At 47.4% G+C, this 22,286-nt stretch overlaps 2 protein-coding genes and 1 non-coding gene across 5 annotated transcripts; all 3 read right to left on the reverse strand.

The window, feature by feature from the left end:
* Window positions 1-4,201: 4,201 nt before the first annotated feature.
* Window positions 4,202-15,569, reverse strand: DDX39B (DExD-box helicase 39B). 3 transcript variants are annotated; one of them, XM_077922440.1, is made up of 12 exons: window positions 15,438-15,569; window positions 14,232-14,347; window positions 11,888-12,118; window positions 11,630-11,757; window positions 11,376-11,468; window positions 10,636-10,819; window positions 9,715-9,833; window positions 7,851-7,982; window positions 7,334-7,443; window positions 6,301-6,445; window positions 5,625-5,772; window positions 4,202-5,043 (listed from the first exon to the last, which is right to left on the reverse strand). In XM_077922440.1, exons 3-12 carry the CDS (start codon window positions 12,096-12,098, stop codon window positions 5,027-5,029), a joined length of 1,287 nt encoding a protein of 428 aa, XP_077778566.1. In that variant the 5' UTR covers window positions 12,099-12,118; window positions 14,232-14,347; window positions 15,438-15,569; the 3' UTR covers window positions 4,202-5,026. The 3 variants fall into 3 exon arrangements, with proteins under 3 accessions (XP_077778566.1, XP_077778570.1, XP_077778576.1); XM_077922444.1 differs by lacking the exon at window positions 15,438-15,569 and adding an exon at window positions 15,337-15,419; XM_077922450.1 differs by lacking the exon at window positions 14,232-14,347 and having other exon boundaries at window positions 15,438-15,457.
* Window positions 6,149-6,214, reverse strand: LOC114593112 (small nucleolar RNA SNORD52). Its single transcript, XR_003705606.2, has one exon. It is a non-coding gene; the product is annotated as a small nucleolar RNA SNORD52 (small nucleolar RNA).
* A 3,351-nt stretch (window positions 15,570-18,920) lies between the features above and the next one.
* Window positions 18,921-22,218, reverse strand: ATP6V1G2 (ATPase H+ transporting V1 subunit G2). The gene is made up of 3 exons (XM_028719914.2): window positions 22,021-22,218; window positions 21,659-21,759; window positions 18,921-20,616 (listed from the first exon to the last, which is right to left on the reverse strand). Exons 1-3 carry the CDS (start codon window positions 22,100-22,102, stop codon window positions 20,443-20,445), a joined length of 357 nt encoding a protein of 118 aa, XP_028575747.1. The 5' UTR covers window positions 22,103-22,218; the 3' UTR covers window positions 18,921-20,442.
* Window positions 22,219-22,286: the final 68 nt, after the last annotated feature.

The raw sequence follows: 22,286 nt of genomic DNA on the forward strand, positions 1-22,286 counted from the left end.
CTTCTTCCCTGGTGGGGAAGGGGTGCCATTTTGTGGTTGTCCTCAGGTACCAAAATGTCTTGGGCTGGCCCCATTAGCTGAGATTTATGGGATCTGGAGGGTCATGGGTTCCCTTGTGCCTGCCATAATTGTTCATATATTAATCACTCGGAGGCTGCAGTTCTAAGCATAGTGGCATTGACTTTTGAGTAAGCTTCGTTTACAATAGCCTATTTATTTTGAAAGAAGTCACTTTGGAACAAATAGCCAGGCACCTATCGAGGATTTATGGCACCCATTTTATTTTATTTTTTAAAAAGTCTGCTGGGTTCTGCTAAAACCAGCCAGAAAATATGCATGAACTCTTATCGTACCTTTTAAGTGCCATGTCAGAACTAGTTCATTTCCTCGTGCTTCTGGCAAGTGCTGCTTTAATGCAGCTACTAATCCATTTCTACAGTGTGAGTGTTCTTTATGGTCTATTAATTTTATCAGAAAGGCATGTCAGATTGTTAACTTCCTCAAGGGGGCAGAGAAGCAGGGTATAAATGTTTTATATAAATAAAACACATGTTTGTGTTTTCGGTAGCCACCTATTGGACGTACATAGCTGAATAAAAGATGACAAATGGGCAAAAAAGGAGGGGAAAGACTCTGTTCTGAGACAGATAAAAGATTTTATTCTTAAAAGCACACCTCTGTAGGAATATCAAAAGGAGATCCTTTACCAATTCAGTCTGTTAACCCAGAAGCCCAATGAACAGATACAAGAGCTGCAAAGAATTGTTTTTACAGGATCCCAACTCTCTTCCCTCAGGGATCAGAGATGGTATATTGTCCCCTATTAAATAGTTTTAACTGGGGGTGGGATCACAAGGGACGAGTAAGATATTTCAGGGTATTAACGCATGAAGAGCTGTTTTAATAACCCCAGTGGCCTTTTTTCAGGCACTTGTTAAGTCAGCATAGAAATGAATAGGGGGCCTTGCAGTCACTGTGCATGCTTTTTTTGGGGAGGGAAGGGGCGCGCGATTCTGTTGCTATGGTAACCGCCTACCTTGAGACCTTTCCCAGCCTAAGCAGAGCTGTGTTACTGTAATTAAGACAACCCCCTGTAATAATCACCTTTTAACAGCTTTGTCTGCAGGCCTGAACTGGCCATTGGATAGTTCTGGCAAATTCCAGAGGGGGCCAGTCTCCCTGGGACTTTTATGCTCAGCAAGCAAATAATATCCCCTTTAAAAACGACACCTGATTTGCAGTTCCTATGCGGGTTGTTCAAACTGTGGAGGACCACAGCCAAAAGTGGGGTACACCCTCAGGTTCTCACTTGGAGAAGGAAACAAGGATGGCCGAGTGTGAAAGCAGCAGTTTGGAAATTATGATATATGTAAACTACTAAAGATGAAGTATAATGAAAATCAGATAGGTGGACTTGAGGAAGCCCACTTAACAATGTTTAGAAAAATAAGGATATGACAAGAATTTGTTTGTATTGTCTTTTCTGTTTGTTTTTTGTGTTATAAAATGAATAAAAAAATGTTTTTGGGGGGAAGCAGTTTGGGGGATTAAATGTTCGGTGAATGTATTTGTTTCTGTGGAGTCTGCTCCGCAATGGTTTGGAAAGGGGTAGATTCGTCTTTTGGTTAAGTCAGTAGTAGGGGAATGGAGAAAAGCAGCGAAATGCTAACTTCAAGCAACACACAATGAGGTTGGAAGGAAAACCCATCTGGTATACTCTCCCTTTCCTTTTGATGCTGTTACTGGAATTTTGCAGCAGCTTTTAGAAACTGAAGGAATTAAGTACAGTGGTACCTCGCAAGACGAATGCCTCGCAAGACAAAAAACTCGCTAGACGAAAGGGTTTTTGGTTTTTTGAGTTGCTTCGCAAGACGATTTTCCCTATGGGCTTGCTTCGCAAGACGGAAACATCTTGCAAGTTTGTTTCCTTTTTCTTTAAACCGTTAATACAGTTGCGACTTGACTTCGAGGAGCAACTCATAGCACGCGGTGTGGTAGCCTTTTTTGAGGTTTTTGAAGACTTTGGTGATTTTTGAAGCTTTTCCAAAACTTTTCCGACACCGTGCTTCGCAAGACGAAAAAATTGCAAGATGAAAAAACTCGCGGAACAAATTAATTTCGTCTTGCGAGGCACCACTGTATATGTAAACTACTAAAGATGAAGTATAATGAAAATCAGATAGGTGGACTTGAGGAAGCCCACTTAAAAATGTTTAGAAAAATAAGTCAAAACAAAAAAAATTCCTTCCAGTAGCACCTTAAAGACCAACTAAGTTAGTTCTTGGTATGAGCTTTCGTGTGCATGCACACTTCTTCAGATACACTGAAACAGAAGTTGCCAGATCCTTCTATATAGTGAGAAGGTGGGGAGGGGTATTACTCAGAAGGGTGCTGGGAATGGGTGATTGGCAGATAGCTGTGATGTAACTAGAAAAATAAGGATATGACAAGAATTTGTATTGTCTTTTCTGTTTGTTTTTTGTGTTATAAAATGAATAAAAAAAATTTTGGGGGGAAGCAGTTTGGGGATTAAATGTTCGGTGAATGTATTTGTTTCTGTGGAGTCTGCTCCGTAATGGTTTGGAAAGGGGCAGATTCGTCTTTTGGTTAAGTCAGTAGTAGGGGAATGGAGAAAAGCAGCGAAATGCTAACTTCAAGCAACACACAATGAGGTTGGAAGGAAAACCCATCTGGGATACTCTCCCTTTCCTTTTGATGCTGTTACTGGAATTTTGCAGCACCTTTTAGAAACTGAAGGAATTAAGTACAGTGGTACCTCGCAAGACGAATGCCTCGCAAGACAAAAAACTCGCTAGACGAAAGGGTTTTTTGAGCTGCTTCGCAAGACGATTTTCCCTATGGGCTTGCTTCGCAAGACGGAAACGTCTTGCAAGTTTGTTTCCTTTTTCTTAACACCGTTAATACAGTTGCGACTTGACTTCGAGGAGCAACTCATAGCACGCGGTGTGGTAGCCTTTTTTGAGGTTTTTGAAGACTTTGGTGATTTTTGAAGCTTTTCCAAAACTTTTCCGACACCGTGCTTCGCAAGACGACAAAACTCGTGGAACGAATTAATTTCGTCTTGCGAGGCACCACTGTAGACGCGTTTAAGCCAATGACATGAGAATCTAACCAATTCCTTACCTTGCAGCGTTTACAATTTTTTTGTGTTTATTTAGGATGTGAAGCCTTACACGTATCAAATCAAAATTAAGCCATGACTTTATGATTGCACCTACTGTCCCCCCTTTTTTATGCTGAAAATGTCCCTCTTGGCTTATACTCGAGTGAGGGTCCTTTCAGGCTGCTCCTTCCTCCTCCTCCGCTGTCGGCGGCGGAGGAGGAATGAGCAGCCCGGAAGCAACCCTTTGGGGCTGCTTGTTCTTCCTCTAGGCAGCATCCTAGGTAGGCAGGGGGACAGGAGCAGAAGCCCCTTCTGCTGTGCGCGCATGCGCACGTACACATGCACTCCGGCCCACCAGGCAGTTTGTGGTTTGGTGAACTGGCTTATACTCGAGTCAACAAGTTTTCCCAGTTTTTTGTGGTAAAATTAGGTGCCTCGGCTTATATTCGGGTCGACTTATACTCTAATATATACGGTATTTAAGCACTAATAAGCTGGTTGGCACTGGCAACCAGTAACTGACATTTCAATCTAGGTGGGGTGGGGGGCTAGAGGGCAAGCCCTTCATCTCTTCTGTGCCCAGCTTAGCTTTCGGGAGCTTACAATGTAAGGTCGATCTAGTGTCAATTAAGTTCGCTTTCAGCACACAGGCCTTCCAGCACAGAGTATATTAAGCAACCGATTAGACAAAACCTAGTATTTTGTCCTGCTTCATTTGCTGTACTTTTCCGTGTGTAAAACAAGGGATTGTTATTTAAAAAGTATGTTTAACTCTGAGCTAATCTCCACCCCAAAAGCTAAACAACAATCCCCCCCAAAAAAATTTCTTAATTTGGAGTCCCCCAAAATAGGGACGTGTTATACACGGGAAAATATTGTATATTTATTTTTTAACTTATTCTGTGAGCTGTCCTGTGAAATTTAAGAATTCTTTCAGATAATGTCTCACACATTCAGTGTGCATGTGTATCTTTCCAAGAAAACAGTTCTCTCTCTCTCTCACAGACACACAAGAGAGTCTACACCCCGTGCAAGAGATGGTCCTATCCTAAAGAATGAAGCCACACCAGCGAAAGGTTACTCACAAGACTAGTTTAATTCAACACCCATAAGAGCTGGGCTCCTTTATTACCAAAAAATAATAGGGTCTCAAAGGGGGACGGGGAAGAGAGAACAAGCCACAACTAAAACATTATCAATCTTTCACTACTAGTTTACCTGCCAAGAAATATCAACTTTAAACAGGGGGATTAATTTTAACATGCAGACAAAATTAAAAAGTGATAGGGCATACATAACACACACACACACATATACGGAAAACAGTCTTTTTAAAAAATGATGAACGGGCATACGAAAAAATGTTTGTGTTTTTAGTTCCCCATCCAAGGAATTCCCCCCTCCCTATAAAACAAAATGTACTTTTAAATGTCATGTATCACAGAGCACCCCCAACTAAGCTCCCCTTTCGTACTTCCCATCATCACAGAGGCAGATCACTGGTAGTATTGATGTATGGGTGGAGGGGCGGGGACAGAGCAATAGGTGGAGTCCCAAAATCTTGTTGGCAGGCAGGCAGTGGAGGTCCATCTGAAAGGAGGTCTCATGTGGAGGCTCCAGCAGCAGAAACTTCTTTGTCATCTGAGTGCCAAGTTGAGCAATGAGACTTTTGCCCTGAGGGAGTGCAGGATATCTGTTGATGTCAGCCCCAACTCCCCACTTCGCACAGCCCGGTGATAGATGCTCCTCTATCCGTGCCGCAGGAGTGGGGTGTGGTTTGAGTGTCCCAGACTTGTCGGTCACCTCATTCTCCATCAGATGAAATTAAAAACGTGAAGCTCCAGGGAAGCGGAGGAGGTCAGGAATTTAAACCAAGGGCAACATGAAGAGGCAAAGCCCCCTTTATCGGGTCTGTTCAACTGAAAAGAGACAAAACACGTTAGGCAGAACACAACAAACAAGCTTAGGCTGCCCATTCAATTCTAATGTTTCTGAACAACCTTTCCAGCATTTTTCTGTCTTCTGCAGAAAGTGTCCACCATTACCAAACTAAGTACTTCCCTCCCCAATTCTACATGGCAAATAGCAACTCCCACTGAGCCAGCGGTCTGTTCACAGTGACTTCCAGAATCTCAGTTCATAGGGCATTTTTTCCTCCAATTGTTCCTTGCCCTCTCATACGGCTCATCCTATTCCTCAAATTTAGATTGAAGTGGAGAGCCCTCAGAACACCAAAGCACCTGGTTCAAAGGTTCAATCCCTGGCATGTACACCACCAAGGCTGGAAATGGCCTATGCCTGAAAAATGTATCCAATAGGTGTGGACAATACTAAGCTAAATGGAGTAATGGCATAAAGCAGCTTCCCAGCATTCAGTCAACTTATACCTCCCCCTTCAGGTCTCAAATTTCCTGCTTGGCCTCCAATAACAAGCTCTTCCGGCACTCTAAATCTCCCCTCCTCATTCCAACCGCCATCAAAGGTCTCGGGATGCACTTACTGTAGGAAGAGATGTCAATCTCATCAGGGAGCTCGCTGATGTTCACCTCGAAGCGGTCCTGCACTTCATTCAGGATCTTCGCATCATTCTCATCCGACACAAAAGTTATCGCCAGACCCTTCGTGCCAAAGCGCCCAGCACGAGCCACCTGCGGAAGCCACAGAGGAGAAAATGGGCCCAAGTGCCTGTGGAAGTATTTCCCGGTACACTGGTACCTCGGGTTAAGTACTTAATTCGTTCTGGAGCTCCGTTCTTAACCTGAAACTGTTCTTAACCTGAAGCACCACTTTAGCTAATGGGGCCTCCTGCTGCAGTTGCGCCGCCGGAGCACGATTTCTGTTCTCATCCTGAAGCAAAGTTCTTAACCTGAAGCACTATTTCTGGGTTAGCGGAGTCTGTAACCTGAAGTGTATGTAACCCGAGGTACCACTGTACTTCCCCAAAAGGAGGCTGTTCTCTCCAAGGTCACGTACTGAAAGCAAGAGGCACCGGGGCACGTAAAAGCCCACCTTTGCCACGGGTGTTGCTCAGGGCTTGAAGAGACATCAAAACTAGTCAGAGACTCTAGTCTGAGCAAACTCATCAGCGCAACACCACCTTGGACTTTTCTATCCTTTTGAACTTGGGCCTCAAAGCTGAGGTTTGGAATCTACTTTCTCGCTAGCCCCACACTCACCCGGTGCAGATAGGTGTCCGAATCCTCTGGCATATCATAATTGAAAGCAATGTTGACCCGCTCAATGTCCATGCCACGACCAAAGAGATTGGTGGCCACCAAGATACGGCGCTGGAAATCTTTGAATTGCTGGTATCGAGACAACCTGCGAGGCCAGGAAAATAAGTGATTAATATCTCTAGGCCCCCTAGAAACCCCACCTCTTAGTAGAACACCAGAAAGACAACTCCCACCCCTTTGTTCTACCCTACCAGACAAAACTACCCTTTCAAATAGGAGGCAAAACAAAAAAACAAGACAAAGACGCACACAAACGGCCTAGGCCAAACAGGAGCTATGCTTCCACCTCTCTCCTGAAGCAAGCAGGACAAACAACTGAAGGAGGGTGCTCTCTCACAGAGGACTCAATGCTTGCTTAATGCAAACAGTCCTGCCTTCTGGAGTGACTGAGAGGAGGAAGCGAACCAAGCAGTAAGACAGCCACCGTAGAGAAAACACAACTCCCACACAGCCTGTGTTTTAACCCACCAGATGTGACTGCCCTTACAAGGCTCACATTCCCTGGTTACAAACTAGACTTTTAGCTCCTCATCAGCCTATGAAAAGTTTTGTCCCCTAGCCACTCCCAAGACTAGGCATTTAAGTTCATGTTGACCCAAACTAGGATCTTGCTAAATGTAAGGCGCTCCAAAATGTCAAGCGCAAGAAGATGTTTCTCTGTACCCACCCCATCCCAAAGCTGATTCAGATGCCAAGAAAGTGGATGTCTGCATCAACTTTACCCAGATGATTCGCATTAAAGGTGTTTTCTTGTCCCGGACCCCACTCGTTAAACATCATCTCCTGCCAACGAACTACAAGAGGAGGAACTTTTATCTATGTCTCAGCAACGTAGCGCAGTGACCATTGCTCAGGGCTTAGAAAAGCATCACCGAAAGAGTCAGAGACTCTCTGAAGCAAACTCATCACAGCAAATGAGCCACCTGCATCTCGACCCGCAACCCCCTGCGTCACAGTTCTGTCCCCTTCTCACCTCTCTTCCTGGGGCATACCCCTGTGGATGGCGATGGCCGGGAAGTTCTGCTCCACCAGCAGCTGAGCCAACGCGATGCAGCGCTGCACGGACTTCACGAAGATCACCACCTAGATGGGAAAGCGACGTGTCAATCCTACACCTATTCACAGCTGCCCCTTGATAGCGAAGGGATGTCGGTTTGGCCTCCTGCCAAGTCCCCTCTCGAAAACGGTTGGAGCGGGCATGGAGCCTGCACTCATAGGAAGCCGTGAAGGCAGAACCCAACTTCTCCACCAGCAGGTTATCCCCAAGGCTTTGTGGTCGTCATGCGGGCCAACATTAAGCTTTTAATTTCAGCCTGTGAGACTCAGATCAAGCATCTAGCCAGGAAAAGGATCGGAAGCAGAAGCAGGCTCCCCACATTCTACCAAGTCAACCCTCTTAATCTTTAAAGGTGGACTGGACATTTCAAGTTCTGGTCCCTCCCACATCGAGACACCCTGACCCTGGGGCAGGGTCTACTTCCAGAAGGCACCTGGTTGAACTCCAGCACATCAAGCAGGTCAAAGAGCTTCCGGTTCTTCTCGTTGTCTTTCAGTTTGACATAGTACTGCTGCAGACCATGCAGCGTCAGCTTGGTCTCGTCATCCACGAAGATCTCCATGGGCTGAGGAGCAAACCCAGGGCCGGTTAGACCAGGGCAAGGCTGACCTGGGCTCGGAGGGAGGGGGTGGGTCGGGGTGGACAAGAAGCACAAAACGGGCACAGGAACAGCTTCCCTCGCCGCATACACGCCCACGGCCCTACGTTCCCTTAGGAAAGATCAGAAAAATGGACACCCCACCCCCCCTTCCGCTTTCAATAAATCTTAAGAAGCCAAAAGCTTCCATCCGAAGGATCCTGGGAGACACTTCTCCCGGCTCAGCCAATCAACATTCCCTGCAAAGCATTCTGGGGGAAAGGCTAACACTGCCACCTCTTAAGATTCTCCTCCTTTACAAAGCACTAAAACATTAGCCACTTTCAAGATTAGGCAGGGTATGAAATGAAACACAAGACTCAAATGCCTTCCTTTACGATTTCCTCCCAATCCCCACAGTGTTAAAAAAAAAGGAAAAGCAACAGCACAGGAAAGAAGTCAGTGCATGCTGAGCAATTTCAACCACCTAAACCATTCTGGCTTTGCGCATCCCTCACAGGCTTCTTCCTAATAGCAAGCAGGGGCTCCGGGTCCAGTCACGTACCACATCCCCTGCAATTTCCAACTATCTAGTTACCCAAACTCTGGTGCTTGGAACCAAGGGCCAGCGAAATACACATGGGAAGCAGATTCCACATGGCCCATTCCCTTCCAGAAACTCATCTTTCCACCTGACCCTACAGACCCACAAATCCTATTCATTTCAAGATTAATTTGGCATTCCGACTGTCGCTACCTCCAGCCATGATTTGACGGCTCTTTTTTTGCTGGGGAGGACAGGGGAAGCAGTTTCCTTCCCTCTCCCCCCCAGCAGTGAGGACCCTCAAGACAATCCCTTTCCCACACGGCACGGGGGTGGGGTGGGGGGACAGAGAAGAAAGGGGTAATAGAAAATAAAACAGCACGCTTTTCCCAGTTCAGAACAAAAAAAGGATAAAACTTCTCCTCCAGGTCGCCAGGCACGTCTGCTCCACTGGCTGCTGCCGGTCCCTTGGATCCCTCGGGACGTCCTTCGCCGCAGGTCTCCAGAGTGCCAGCCAGTGAGTGGGCAGGGCAGGACAGGGCAAGGAGGGCAGGATTGTGTGCGTGCGTGCTGCCGGTGCGTGTGTACCCGAGCGTAATGCATGGGGGTGAGGAGCCAAGAAAACTACACTTGCCTGGGTGTGAAGGGGCCAGGATCTTCTGAACGTGGGTGTGTGTGGGCCAGGATCTTCGGAACACGGTGCTGACCAGCAGGTGGATCCCACGCTGAAGGGAGTGCAGGGAATACAGGATAAAGAGCAGGGGGGCGCCGTGTATTCTGCGCCACCCGCCAAGTGTGGAGGCGGGAAGAGGATCCTTCTGGAATGGATCCCCTCCATCGCTAACGTGGACACTCTCTAGGTTGTGTGTGCCAGCTGGGCAGAGGATGGTCATGGTGTGCGGGTGCTCTCTAGCCCTTTTGGGAGAGGCCTCTCGTTCGTGTGTGCAAATATGCGGCTGGCTAGCGTAACCCGAATGATCTTCCGGAAGGTATGTGCCCTACAAGTGCCTTAGGGGGACTGGGGTAGCCGGTGGGCAGCAGCGATGCAGCCCAGGGTGCTGTAGGCAGTGGTGGCGGCGGTCTAAGCTCTGGCCCCCTGCTCCTTCCCTGGACGGGGAGGAAGGGAGGCTGGCCGGCCGGCCAGGTGGATAAAGAAGGTAGAAGGGGTTTAATTACGTCTTGCATGAATTTGCGGCACACAGGGCGGATTTCCTTGCTGAGTGTGGCACTGAACATCATGACCTGCTTTTCATGCGGGGTCATGCGGAAGATCTCCTGGACGTCCCGGCGCATATCTGCGGGGAAGAAAAGGACCAGAGGGTTAGAAATGGCTCTCTGTGACACTCCAGGAATCCAATAGGTCTCCTCTCCTCCACTGCCAGACCATGTCCACGTAAGGAAGTTATTCCAGTCTCACAAACACTTAATAGCTCTTATGGTGCTCTTTTTCAGAGGACTGAGCATTCCTGCTAAGAGTATGGGCAACTTTTTAAGGGGTATATACCCATACGTTACTGTCTGCCTGTCTATCTTCTGTTGCTTCAACTGGCCAATAACTATACTACTGCTTTACGATCTGTATCGTAAATCTGTATCTGATATAATCTGTATCTGATTATAAGCTGCCTCAAGTTCAATTTCTCTCACACACAGTAGGGGCCACCGGCCTGACAAGCAGGGGGGGAAATAAATCTCGTGCTGTTTGTACATTCTCTGGATTGGCTCCTGACTTGCACACTGTAGCGTTACACTCACGCAATGCTTTGCTGGAAGAAGGGGGAGGCAAGACAGTTTGCAGCGATTCCCCCTTCCCCCAGCAGTCCTCCCTCCATACAGAGCAGTAATGGAAGCATTAGCCAAAGCACTTCCCTAGCTTCCTTCAGCAGGAGCCTCCACTGAAATGAACAGCCCCTTCCACAAAAAAGGAACAGCCCGGGATCTAACCCAACGTGCTCAGAAATAGTTAGCATTCTCCCTCTAGTTCTGGAAAACACAGCTTCAAAGAAGCATGGACATTCTGCTGACCCAAGCATTACCTTCCTTGCTGTCCAACTACTAAGCCCAACCCCCACGGATCACATGCACACAGCCCCTCACCAAGCTGCTCAAGCATCTTGTCACATTCGTCCAGGATGAAGTGCTTGATGTGCTTGAGGTTGAGGCTCTTGTTGCGGGCCAAGGCCAGGATGCGGCCCGGGGTCCCCACCACAATGTGGGGGCAGTTCTTCTTCAGCACCTCTTCGTCCTTCTTGATGGACAGGCCCCCAAAGAACACCGCCACCTGGGAGGGAGGGAAAGAGAGGGAACTCTCAAATAAAGGCCGGCAGCCAGGAGAGACAAAAGCCCCAAGGGTGCAGAAATGGGTAAAAACAAATGAAAACAGGGCGTAGGCAGGATGCAAACGCTGTCAAATAAGTAACTTGACGGAATCTGCCTCCAGTGTTAGTTTCATCCCCAAAGCCAGGAAATCGTCCAAACCTCTCCCACCACTCTCTTACTCTCTACTGTTCACTCCCATGCAGGCAAAGAAGAAGAGGAGAGTTTGGATTTGATATCCCACTTTATCACCACCCTAAGGAGTCTCAAAGCGGCTAACATTCTCCTTTCCCTTCCTCCCCCACAACCAACACTCTGTGAGGTGAGTGGGGCTGAGAGACTTCAGAGACGTGTGACTGGCCCAAGGTCACCCGGCAGCTGCATGTGGAGGAGCAGAGACGCGAACCCGGTTCACCAGATTACGAGGCTACCGCTCTTAACCACTACACCACATTGGCTCTCAAAACATTGTACATGGACTTGAGCAGGGACAACAGCTGTGGCAGCCCTTCGTCTCTCACCTTGACACTGGGCATGTACTTGGAGAAGCGCTCATACTCCTTGCTGATCTGGAAGGCCAACTCACGGGTGTGACACATCACCAGCACCGACACCTGTGAAGGAGGGAGGAAATGTGTTTTAAGAAGCCCCTGCTGATTACTTCCGTCACTCTAGCAGACTCTCATTCAGGTCTGTTTAAGCTGGCAGGTTATCAGGCTCCCTCCTCAACACCCATCCACCATTTTGAAAAACTGCTTTCCTTTCTGAAACATACCTGACCAGTGACTGGCTCCAACTGCTGTAGTGTAGCAAGAACGAAGACGGCAGTCTTGCCCATGCCAGATTTGGCCTGGCACAGGACATCCATGCCCAAGATGGCCTGTGGGATACACTCGTGTTGCACTGCATGGAGAACATGAAAAAGTACAATGAATACCTCCTGGCAGGTCAGGGATCTCAGAAGCACTTACATTCAAGCCCTCCTTTGCTAACTTTCTGAAATATCCCCACCAGACAAGGCACCCGGGCTCACCTTCAGAGGGGTGTTCAAAGCCACAATCAACAATGGCACGCAGCAGCTCTGGTTTTAACAGGAAATCCCGGAAGCCAGAACTGTGGATGGAGACATAGGACCCCTTGACATCTTTCTTAGTTGGGACGTCCACCCCATCTCCAGCTGCCTGATTTTCGACCTCATCATCTTCGTAATCCAGAAGTTCATTGTCAACATCGTTCTCAGTCATGGTGATGCCTCTCTCTCTCTCTAAAAAACGAAACGAAGACTTAGCATAAAAGTGCATAAATAGTACGGCCAAACAATATAAGAGGTAACAGACTGACAATTATAAAGGTTGAAGGTAAGCAAGTAAAGTGCAGTTATCATTCACAATAGCTTGGTTGGTGAAAGCACAACCTTGCTACTTAAAGCTTATGTTAATTAACACCTGTATTGTTTGAGGAAGCCCTTGCCTCGCTTCAGGCCTCAACAAACACAACCAGATTTACAGGTTCAGAGCAAAGTCCCCCTTTGAAGTTTCTTTGCTGAATAATTCAACTTTTAGGTCAGCGGCAATGTGTCCTGGAAGATTACAAATGTTCTTCCATTGGTTATGTAGATCCTTCTGCTGCCTGCACAGGGCAGAAAGGATGTTCTCTACACAAAATAATAAATGGGCAGAAACCTGACATCAAAAATTGAAAGATTCCTGCTGTACACTTGTCTGTTCCTTTGCCACCATCTTTTCTTATATTATTATTACAGCTGCACGTATGCAAGTATTTTTATCTGCCCTTTTTATCACTGTTGCACTTAAAACAAGAAAAAGGCAACATTTAGAAACCAGCAGAATATTTCAGTTCTCGCAAGACACTGTGGATAACACCATACCTCCGAGATTTTATTTTTTAAAAATAGCTAATGATGCGTATAGCTCTAATCTTATACCACATTAAATCAGAATCTCTTAGAAAAGTACTTTGGTCTGTCACAACTAGAATAATTTGCATTCTAAAGGGAATGAGGATAAGACTCACATTGGCCTCCTATGATTTTACTTAACATGAGCCTCCTTTATGAGGGCCAGATTGTTCATAAAGAACATGCATGAAGTACTAGAGAAGAAAGGCAAATCCTCTGAGCAGCACTTCAAGTCAGTTACAGGGGCTCTGCAGCTCTCCAAATGTTGCCGAGACTCCACTTTCCATCAGCTCCAAGAAGGATGGCCAAGGGTCAGGAATGATGGGAGTTGTAGTCTAGCAACACCTGGAGGGTGGCACATCCCCTACCCCCAATTTTTATGACATGCATAAAAATTACTGATACGTTTTCATGTACCACAAACACCCATGGCACACTTAATTTACCAGTGTTTATGGTGCCACGATAGGGACGCGGGTGGCGCTGTGGGTAAAACCTCAGCGCCTAGGGCTTGCCGATCGTATGGTTGGTGGTTCGAATCCCCGCAGCAGAGTGCACGCCCGTTACTCGGTCCCAGCGCCTGCCAACCTAGCAGTTCGAAAGCACCCCCGGGTGCAAGCAGATAAACAGGAACCGCTTACTAGCGGGAAGGTAAACGGCGTTCCGTGTGCTGCACTGGCTCGCCAGCTGCAGCTTCGTCACGCTGGCCACGTGACCCGGAAGTGTCTGCGGACAGCGCTGGCTCCCGGCCTCTAGAGTGAGATGAGCGCACAACCCTAGAGTCTGTCAAGACTGGCCCGTACGGGCAGGGGTACCTTTACCTTTATGGTGCCACAATAGTATACTTTCTTGCTATTTCTGCAACAGAGCAATATGGCTATTCCTCTGGCAGGTTTTGGAAAAGTGTGTATAAGGGGTGCAAGTGGGACCCCCTAAAAGTTGCATGCGTTGCATCTGGACAGCAACAATCCTAAGCTCACTATGCCCTGAAAAAGCTAGTTACCCCAACAATTCCTCCTCATCACCTAAGCCCATGAAAACATGCCTCCATGCAGATGGCTTTGCAGCTTTACATTTATGCTCATAACAGACATGTTGGGCATCCTGAAAACACATGCAGCTAAAGATGAGCATCCTCACTTCATCTCTAAGCGGGGGGGGGGGGGGGGGGGAGAGAGAGAGAGAGAGATGGGCAAGAAAATGAGGCAGCCAGGCACACATCCACAATTCTCCACTTCCAAATCAATGCAGGAGCTTTCTAAGATATTAGGATTCTCAGATCCACGTATCATATACGGCACCAGTTACAGGACAAAAGAGAATGGCACCAGGAAACTGAAATTTACAACTCCTAAGAGAAGTCCCATTCTTGAGGTGCTGCCTGAAGCATAGTTGCAGCACCAAAAGAAGAGATTCAAGAACAGCCACCTAAAAACCCTCCTAGATAAATCTCACTCACCAGCACTGAGTCAGAATGGGTGTTATTTTTTTTTTAATGGAATTTCTTGTTGACTCTTTCCTCACGCCTTTCCTGCACAACAGCAGCTTTTTCTTCTTTTATCCTACAAAATCCACCTTAAAAATAGAAAAAGAAAACCTCTGTATTCCAGCACATTAAATTCCCAGAGAAACCCTCTCCTGCAACAGCAATTTAGTGTTCTCCTGTAGCAACGAGGAGAATACGCTCCACGTGGGTACGATCCCTAAAGATATTACACCCACTTGGCCCTGTTCAGACCATACAAAGGATGAACTAAAAAAAGTTATGGAGGGTTGCAGCTTCCTAGTGCAAGTAGGGCAAACTGCACTAAAATCACGCTCCCAAAACAATCCATTGCATACGTTTCGGTCCAAAACGTAATCTTAAAAAAGAAAAATAGCTTGGATCTCCTGCCTCACTGGCCATTCATTGCTCTGCATTTTATTCTGTTCCATTGCAACTCGTCTCATTACACCCAGTGAAGATCAGACCACCTAAACCTGCACCCTCCCCAAATAGCAAACATGGGAAAGAAAGACCCCTAGAATATTTAATCTTCAAACCCGCACGAACTGCATGAATAAATCCCCCAGCAAGGATCCGCTAAAGCGGCACGTTTGCGGCTGCATCTCAAAACCCCGTTATGTGAGGAATGGGATCCCACCCGTCTCTTCTCTAGATGCAATTTCCCCCTCCCCACAATTACCCCATAATCGTCTCTCATCATGTACAGTGCGCTATTAAGAAAAGGCCGTTTGGAAACGGGGGGCGGGGGGGGGGAGCGGGTAGACACACCAGAATTAAAACCCTCTGTATTTCTAGTTTCTAATTCTGAGCTAAAAGGGAAGGCACAAGGGGTCTCTCTATCCAAAGGACCACGCTTGGGAGGCCTAGTTAACGCCACAAGGAGGATGTTTCCCGATTACGAACAGCTCACGGGGAGCAGCGCGCAAAAGAAAAAGGGCGCCATCTTAAATTCTACTACTTAGCATTGCAATGGCAGGGGATAAGGCACCCCCCCCCGCCCACTCCCGACTCAATTTTTGGAGGTCCAGACGGGCAAGCGGCCCCCCAAAAAACGAACCATCGGTAGAAAAATGCCTGGAGAAACGATATCCACCCTGATATGGGGCGGATGGCACAACCGAGGGCGGATGGAGGCGCGATTGTCGGGGAGCACCTTACCTTTTACGAAGGGGAGGAGTCGAAGAGCTACGCTGAACAGCGACCACAGCAGAAAGTGCGCAGCTTCCGGTAAAGGGGAAGGAGGTCACCGGAAGCCCCGGGTGGGAATCTGTCGCGAGGACCCCGCGGGTTTCTCGCGGGGCTTGTCTAATTGAGAGCCTGACTAGAAATTGGTTAATTTCAAACAGATCTTCTTGGGGTTGTGAACATTCAAATGAAAGGCTGCTCGTTTCTTTTCGCCGAGAGGCTTGCCTTCCATTTTGTTTCACAGCAGCAACGGGGCAGAAATTCAACTGGAGCAGTTCCCCCCCCCTAACTTGCTGGGAATCTGCACCCTGCTGAGTTGCATACCTGCCGTGCAAACTGTTAAGATCGCAAGAGGAAACAAGTAGTAACAAAAGACTTTCCCACACGGGCGCCTTCTTTAGTTTCAACCTTTCGCAGTGTTATAAGAATTCTAAGGTCTCAAATATAGAATAAATATTCATAAATACACACATATCGAAATATATATAACCCATGTGTCTGAACTAGTATGGGAGAGCAATCCTGAAGCCACTTTGACTCGCCCAGTGACCTCAAATATTCCTCTACCAGGGGCCTGCAGACTTTTTCTGTCCACTGTCCCTCAGACCTTGTGGGCGGCCGAACTATATGTTGGGGGGGGGGGGGAATAATTCCTATGCCCCACAGATAACCCAGAGATGCATTTTAAATCAAAGCACACATTCTACTCATGTAAAAACACCAGGCAGGCCCCACAAATAACCCAGAGATGCATTTTAAATAAAAAGACACACATTCTACTCATGTAAAAACACGCTGATTCCCAGACAGTCCGCGGGCCGGATTTAGAAGGCGATTGGGCTGGATCTGGCCCCCGGGCCTTAGCTTGCCTACCCGTAAGGGAGGCAAATAGGGAAAGCCTTCCCATTGTTTTTTTGCTTACAAATCCTGTCTAAACGGCGCATTTGTGTATGAATAGGATGAGTCTGTGACCTGGACTCAGGAACTAAAGTATTAACCATCACACAAAAAATGTCCAGGTTGCCCAGGTAATGCAATCAGTGACCATTATCAGGTATCCTGGCAGACAGGATTTCTGCTGTAGACCGCCTCCTATGATGTATGTATGATTATTTTGGGGTGGTCTTTGATTAATGAGTTGGGCAATGTCAAAAGTCTTTAAAGGTTCCTGCAGAGGGTCTCTCAGGGTCTCTCCCTCCTTGGAAGGAGAGGGAACTCTGTTGCAACAGAAAAATAAATAAATATCTGCCTTGCTTTCCACTGGATCATGCCTCCATCCATTCTTTTCTGACCGATCATGGACTTAGGGGACTCAGAGTCCCATGGGGAGTTGGGCTGCAAAAGCCAAAGCCCAATTTATACATCAATTGGTGTTTACAACATAAACTGTCACATTCTTCCCTATGTTCACCTTATTTTAAAATGTTGCCTTAAATATACAGAATCAAGGCTGTGGACCCCTTCAACTCAGCATTGTCTACACCAGGGAGAACCAGCTAGGGTGCCCTTCAAATGTTATGGGGCTTCAATTCTCACAAGCCCCAGCCAGCATGGGCAGTGATCAGGGCTGAAAGGAGATCTAGCCCAATAACAATGGGAGGGGTAGTTTCTACCTTGCATGCATAGAAAGGCGAGGAAGCATTAGCATCAAGCGGGTGCAACAAGCCCCCTGGTTATGACCTCATTCTCCTGGGTGGGACTTCAAAGCACATTGCATTCTTGGTTCTGCCCCAGATTAGTCTGCTTATTTCTTTTGGAAGTTTGGAATAAGGAAGATTTAAGAGCAGGGGCCCTCGCAGACTTCCAGCTCCCATAACTCCACGTGGTGTTCTCCACGCGGCCTGCTTTCTTTCATTAACGTGAAGATTGCATGCTTCGTTCCTGAGATGAAACCAATTATTTTCTCTTGAAACCCGCTTCTTTTAGACTCTCTCTTGCCGTCTGGATGGAGACACGTCTAAAGTCTTGTTTCTGCGACTTCCGAAGTTCTGTATATAAAGACTTTTGCTTCTTCATAAAGTGTCGTCCATGCGGTTCGCTTTTAGCCTACGCTATTGTAGGGGACACATGTTAAAAACTGGATGGGAGTGAATACAACTCAGGACAGATCCCGCTGAAATAGCTCCCACAATGCTTCTCTCCCTATTCCCATAGCGTCATGGTATTATGCTGGATTAGTATTCCGGGTTTAAATATCACAGTAGACTACACACTTTTAATATTGGGATGATTATGAGGGGTTATCATTTTTCCTTTCTCCTTCTGTGTTGGAACTCCTATCCGGGGACTTCCCTGGCTTTTTTCTGGCCCGTGTAAGACCAGTCTGGATAGTTAGCCTTGGTGAAGACTTGATGTTTTTATCCCCCAAAATTTTTTGATTGAGTTTCCACTGAAATGAGGCTGCATTTTTATGTTTTAATGTTGTATTTTAATCTTGTTTTTTAAGCTGTATTTCAATCAATTGTTTTTATATTTGGTGTTAGCCGCCCTGAGTAGCCTTTATATTTGGTGTTAGCCGCATCTTGGCTGGGGAGGGCGGGGTATAAATAAAATTTGTTGTTGTTGTTGTTGTTGTCTTACATAGTGAATTATCTTACGTTAATTGAATGGGATATGTTCCCAGGTTTAGGGCTGCAGCTTTAGGGTACAACCCTGTACTTGAGCTATTAAGGCGATAGGATATGACTCTTGTCTTGCCCCTATAGCCAGTGACTTATCTCTCTGATATGGGCTGTGTGCACATTGTACCTTGAAGGCACCTTGAAAGCACCTTCTTTACCCTCAAATAAGTCTGGATGACTATTGTAACCTGCCCATGAAACCTTATATTGAAGAGCAGGTACCAAGCCGTATAAATAATAAAAATTTTTTTTTAAAACAAATACTAGTCACATTATTTCACCTGCTGACACTGACCCATCTCCCTCAGATACCAGGGGGTCTCGCTCCACAGATGTATAATAAGCACTTTTAAATCCAATTCACCCCTTCATGGATCACTGCCTTGCCGTGGCGAAGGGGCTTGAATAACTCAGAGAAGCTATGAACTATGCCAAGCAGGGCACCCAAGATGGACAGGTCAAGGTGGAGAGTTTTGACCAAACGTGATCCACCTGGAGCAGGAACTGGCAAGCCACTCCAGTATTCCTGCCAAGAAAACTCCATGGACGAATGAGTGCTCACTGGAAGGACAGATCGTGAAGCTGAGGCTCCAATACTTTGGCCACCTCATGAGAAGAGAAGACTCCCTGGAAAAGACCCTGATGTTGGGAAAGATGGAGGGCACAAGGAGAAGGGGACGACAGAGGACGAGATGGTTGGACAGTGTTCTCGAAGCTACAAACATGAGTTTGACCAAACTGCGGGAGGCAGTGGAAGACAGAAGTGCCTGGTGTGCTCTGGTCCATGGGGTCACGAAGAGTCGGACACGACTAAACAACTAAACAACAACAACAATCCATTTCAACCGTAATGACACTCTTTATTAATAATGTTTGGAAGTGACTATTGAAATGTCCAGTTGTACATTTGTGGGGAGGGTGGAACCAGGGAGGAGTCACTAGCAGAACAAAAATGTGGAGCTACAGTTTCGGCACACATACAGACACCAGCAGGAAGCGAGGGGGCACTCCCAAGAACGCTTTCGCCCCAGTTTTCTCGACACACCCCTTCATGCCACGGGGTGCAGCAAAACAGAGAGAGGAACCGAGAACTGCGATGTGGAAAGTGGTGGACCCATTTTGTAGGACTCAGCTAAGGGGACCTTACTGCCCTTAAAAAAAAATATTGTGGGAGCAGAGAAACAGGGAACTATGCGGAGACAAAATAAAGCTTTTCTAGAGCAGGGGTGTGGAACCTCAGGCCCTCCACACTTCCCTATATGGGTCTCAGGGTTTTTTTCCAAGCCACACTCTCTCTTTTGCTTTGCTCCATCCGTGAGTGTTTTTGCCTGACTGGAATTTGCCCTTGGCTGTGCCTATTGTTTGCCTGTTTAGAGAGATGTGTAGCTCTGTAGAAACCTCTGTTTTTTGTGGCGGAAATGCAGCCTATTGTACGAAGGCGAAAAGTCTGTTGCTCTGCCCAGTTTTGCCCCAGAACGTTGCCCACAAGAAAACATGGCCCCCAGTTTGAAAAATCTTCCTTACTCTTGCTGATAAAAGGTTGAGAGCATCCATAAAACTGAGTAAATTTTCCTGCCACCAGCTTGCTGTTTCAGTCTGGAATGGTGATAACTATCGTGTGCTATTTTCAGCCTTAGATATGAGATATGATAGAAGTATTAAAAAAATTATTGGTGGGGGATTATAGGAGCACAGGAAGCTGAAATGTGCTGGAGATTGGGAGGAACAGAGGTCCTAGGGAGCATGTAAAGTTAGAACTTGAGGCAGTGGTGCTGTCAGAGTAGGATTCTAGGGAAGAAGTTCTGTGCTCCGCTCACCAGAGTTTGGCTTACCATATTTTGAGTGAAGGCACATGACACACACCCCCCCAAGAATCCTGGGAACTGCAGTTTACCCCTCACAGAGCTACAATTCCCGGCACCATGAACAAACCTCAGTTTCTAGGATTATTTGGGGGATATCACATGCTTTAAAGTCATATGCCTAAGAACCAGGCAGAGGGCCTTCTCGGTAGTGGCACCCACCCTGTGGAACGTCTTCTCATCAGATGTCAAGGAGATCAGTAACTGTACAACCTTTAGAAGACATCTGAAGGCAGCCCTGTAAAGGGAAGTTTTTAAATATCTGATGTTTTATTATGTTCTTATATGTGTTGGAAGCTGCCCAGAGTAACAATTATTATTATTGTTATTAAGGTGAAATCATCATCATCTAAATAGTTCCCGAAACACCGTTAAGGGCCGAGATAAAATTATTTAACTGCACCACTGCTTTTAGGAATCAGGGACATTATATATGTTTGATGCTGGTCAGTAAGGTCCCCTCGATGGCAACTGCAGGCTGGGCCGATGGGTCAACTAGGCAGCTGTGCGGTAATTGGGGTGTATTTGGGGTCGCACGTCCCAAACAATGGTGAGAAGCTGTCGCAGGACTCGATCCTTGCCCCGGGCCTGTCCTCCCTGCATCGCCTGCAATTTCTTGCGGGTTTGGGCTTCCACCTCAGCGGACAGGTTCCCTTGCGAGCCCAGAGCCTGTGGATGGGAGAGAGAGAGACAACAAAGTTATGAATTATGATAGCACCTGAAGGAAGGTACAGGTAAGTAGTGAAGTCTATCTTGATGTCATAAAGGTAAAGGTAAAGGGACCCCTGACTATTAGGTCCAGTCATGGCCGACTCTGGGGTTGCGGCGCTCATCTCGCTTTATTGGCCGAGGGAGCCGGCGTACAGCTTCGGGTCATGTGGCCAGCATGACTAAGCCGCTTCTGGCGAACCAGAGCAGCACACGGAAACGCCGTTTACCTTCCCGCCAGAGCGGTACCTATTTATCTACTTGTACTTGATGTGCTTTCAGACTGCTAGGTTGGCAGGAGCAGGGACCAAGCAATGGGAGCTCACCCCATCGCGGGGATTCGAACTGCCGACCTTCTGATCAGCAAGTCCTAGGCTCTGTGGTTTAACCCATCCCATCCTAATCCATCCCTGCCCTAATCCATCTCTGCCATACGGAGGTCTGGAAAACAACCCTAAATGGGCTACCCAATCCTCTTTTACATAGGGAGCTGCCTTACACCCTTGGTCCATTAGCTCTGTATCATCCACACAGGCTGGCAGAGGCTGTCTAGGATTTGGGGCAGGAGTCTCTTCCCCACCCTGCCTGGAGATGACAGGAATTGAACCAGGCACCTTCTGCATGCAGAGCCAATGCTCTGTCACTACATCTAGCACAAGTAGTAAACCATTCTCTTCCCTCTCCCACAGCCATCCATTTTGCCTGTGCAGCGGCCTCTTAGGAGGTAAACAGCTCATCCTACCTCCTTCAAACCTGCCTCATCTGTACCACCTTAGGACAGGGGCTGCCCTGAATTCTTCCCTTTCCTAAAAATAACCCTTGCCTGCTCCCCAAATTCCCAATTTTAAGTGGGAGGGGAAACACGAAGGTTACCCTAGACCATTTGGAATCGCTTCCCCACCCCTCCGACGCTGTTCTTCCCATCTGCCTCCTCCTCCCGTGACTCATCCTCCATTCTCAATTCCCCCCACCCATAAAAACAAAACCCCTCAAGAAATCTTACCGCCTGCTGCTTCTGCTGGAACTCTTTCTCACGCTCCAAGCGGTATTGCTCGATTTCAGCCTGAGCTTCTTCCTTGGCCTGCTTCAGCCTCCGGGCCTTCCCTGGGATGGAGGTGGCGAGACAGACATTGAAGGTCAGGTGGAAAGAACATTACCTGCCTCTCCAGGCCTGTTTTTTTAGGGTTGCCCCGGCAAGAGAAGGAAACTGGGGAATGGATCCAAAGCCCCCCCCCAAAAAAAAATTCTAGTTCATTCCCCTCTGTGATGACTGCACAGCAATCCTTTATCAGAGAACTCAGGCATTCTGGTCCTCCTCAACCCCCCCATCTCCCCCCCCCCCATAAAACAGAAGCCCCCTCTCACGTTTCCGAGCCTCTGCCACCTTTTCGGCAGCCCTCTTCTCAGCCTGCAGCAGCTGCTGGATTCCCTGCGTCTGGCTGGCCATGGTTCCCTAGCAATGATGCTCCCAAAACAGCTGATCTTCTTGCATCCGCTGAACTGGGTACCACAACACCCAAGCGAGGCAGCGCAAGGTCCTAGTGCCCTCCTCTTTCTGTGCCGTCCTGCTGGCGCTCTGCAGTCCTTAACTGCTACAGATGGCCAAATTGCAAGGACTTCTCTCGCGTGCT

The sequence above is a fragment of the Podarcis muralis genome, chromosome 2 (assembly GCF_964188315.1).
Source record: "Podarcis muralis chromosome 2, rPodMur119.hap1.1, whole genome shotgun sequence".
Lineage (NCBI taxonomy): Eukaryota > Metazoa > Chordata > Lepidosauria > Squamata > Lacertidae > Podarcis > Podarcis muralis.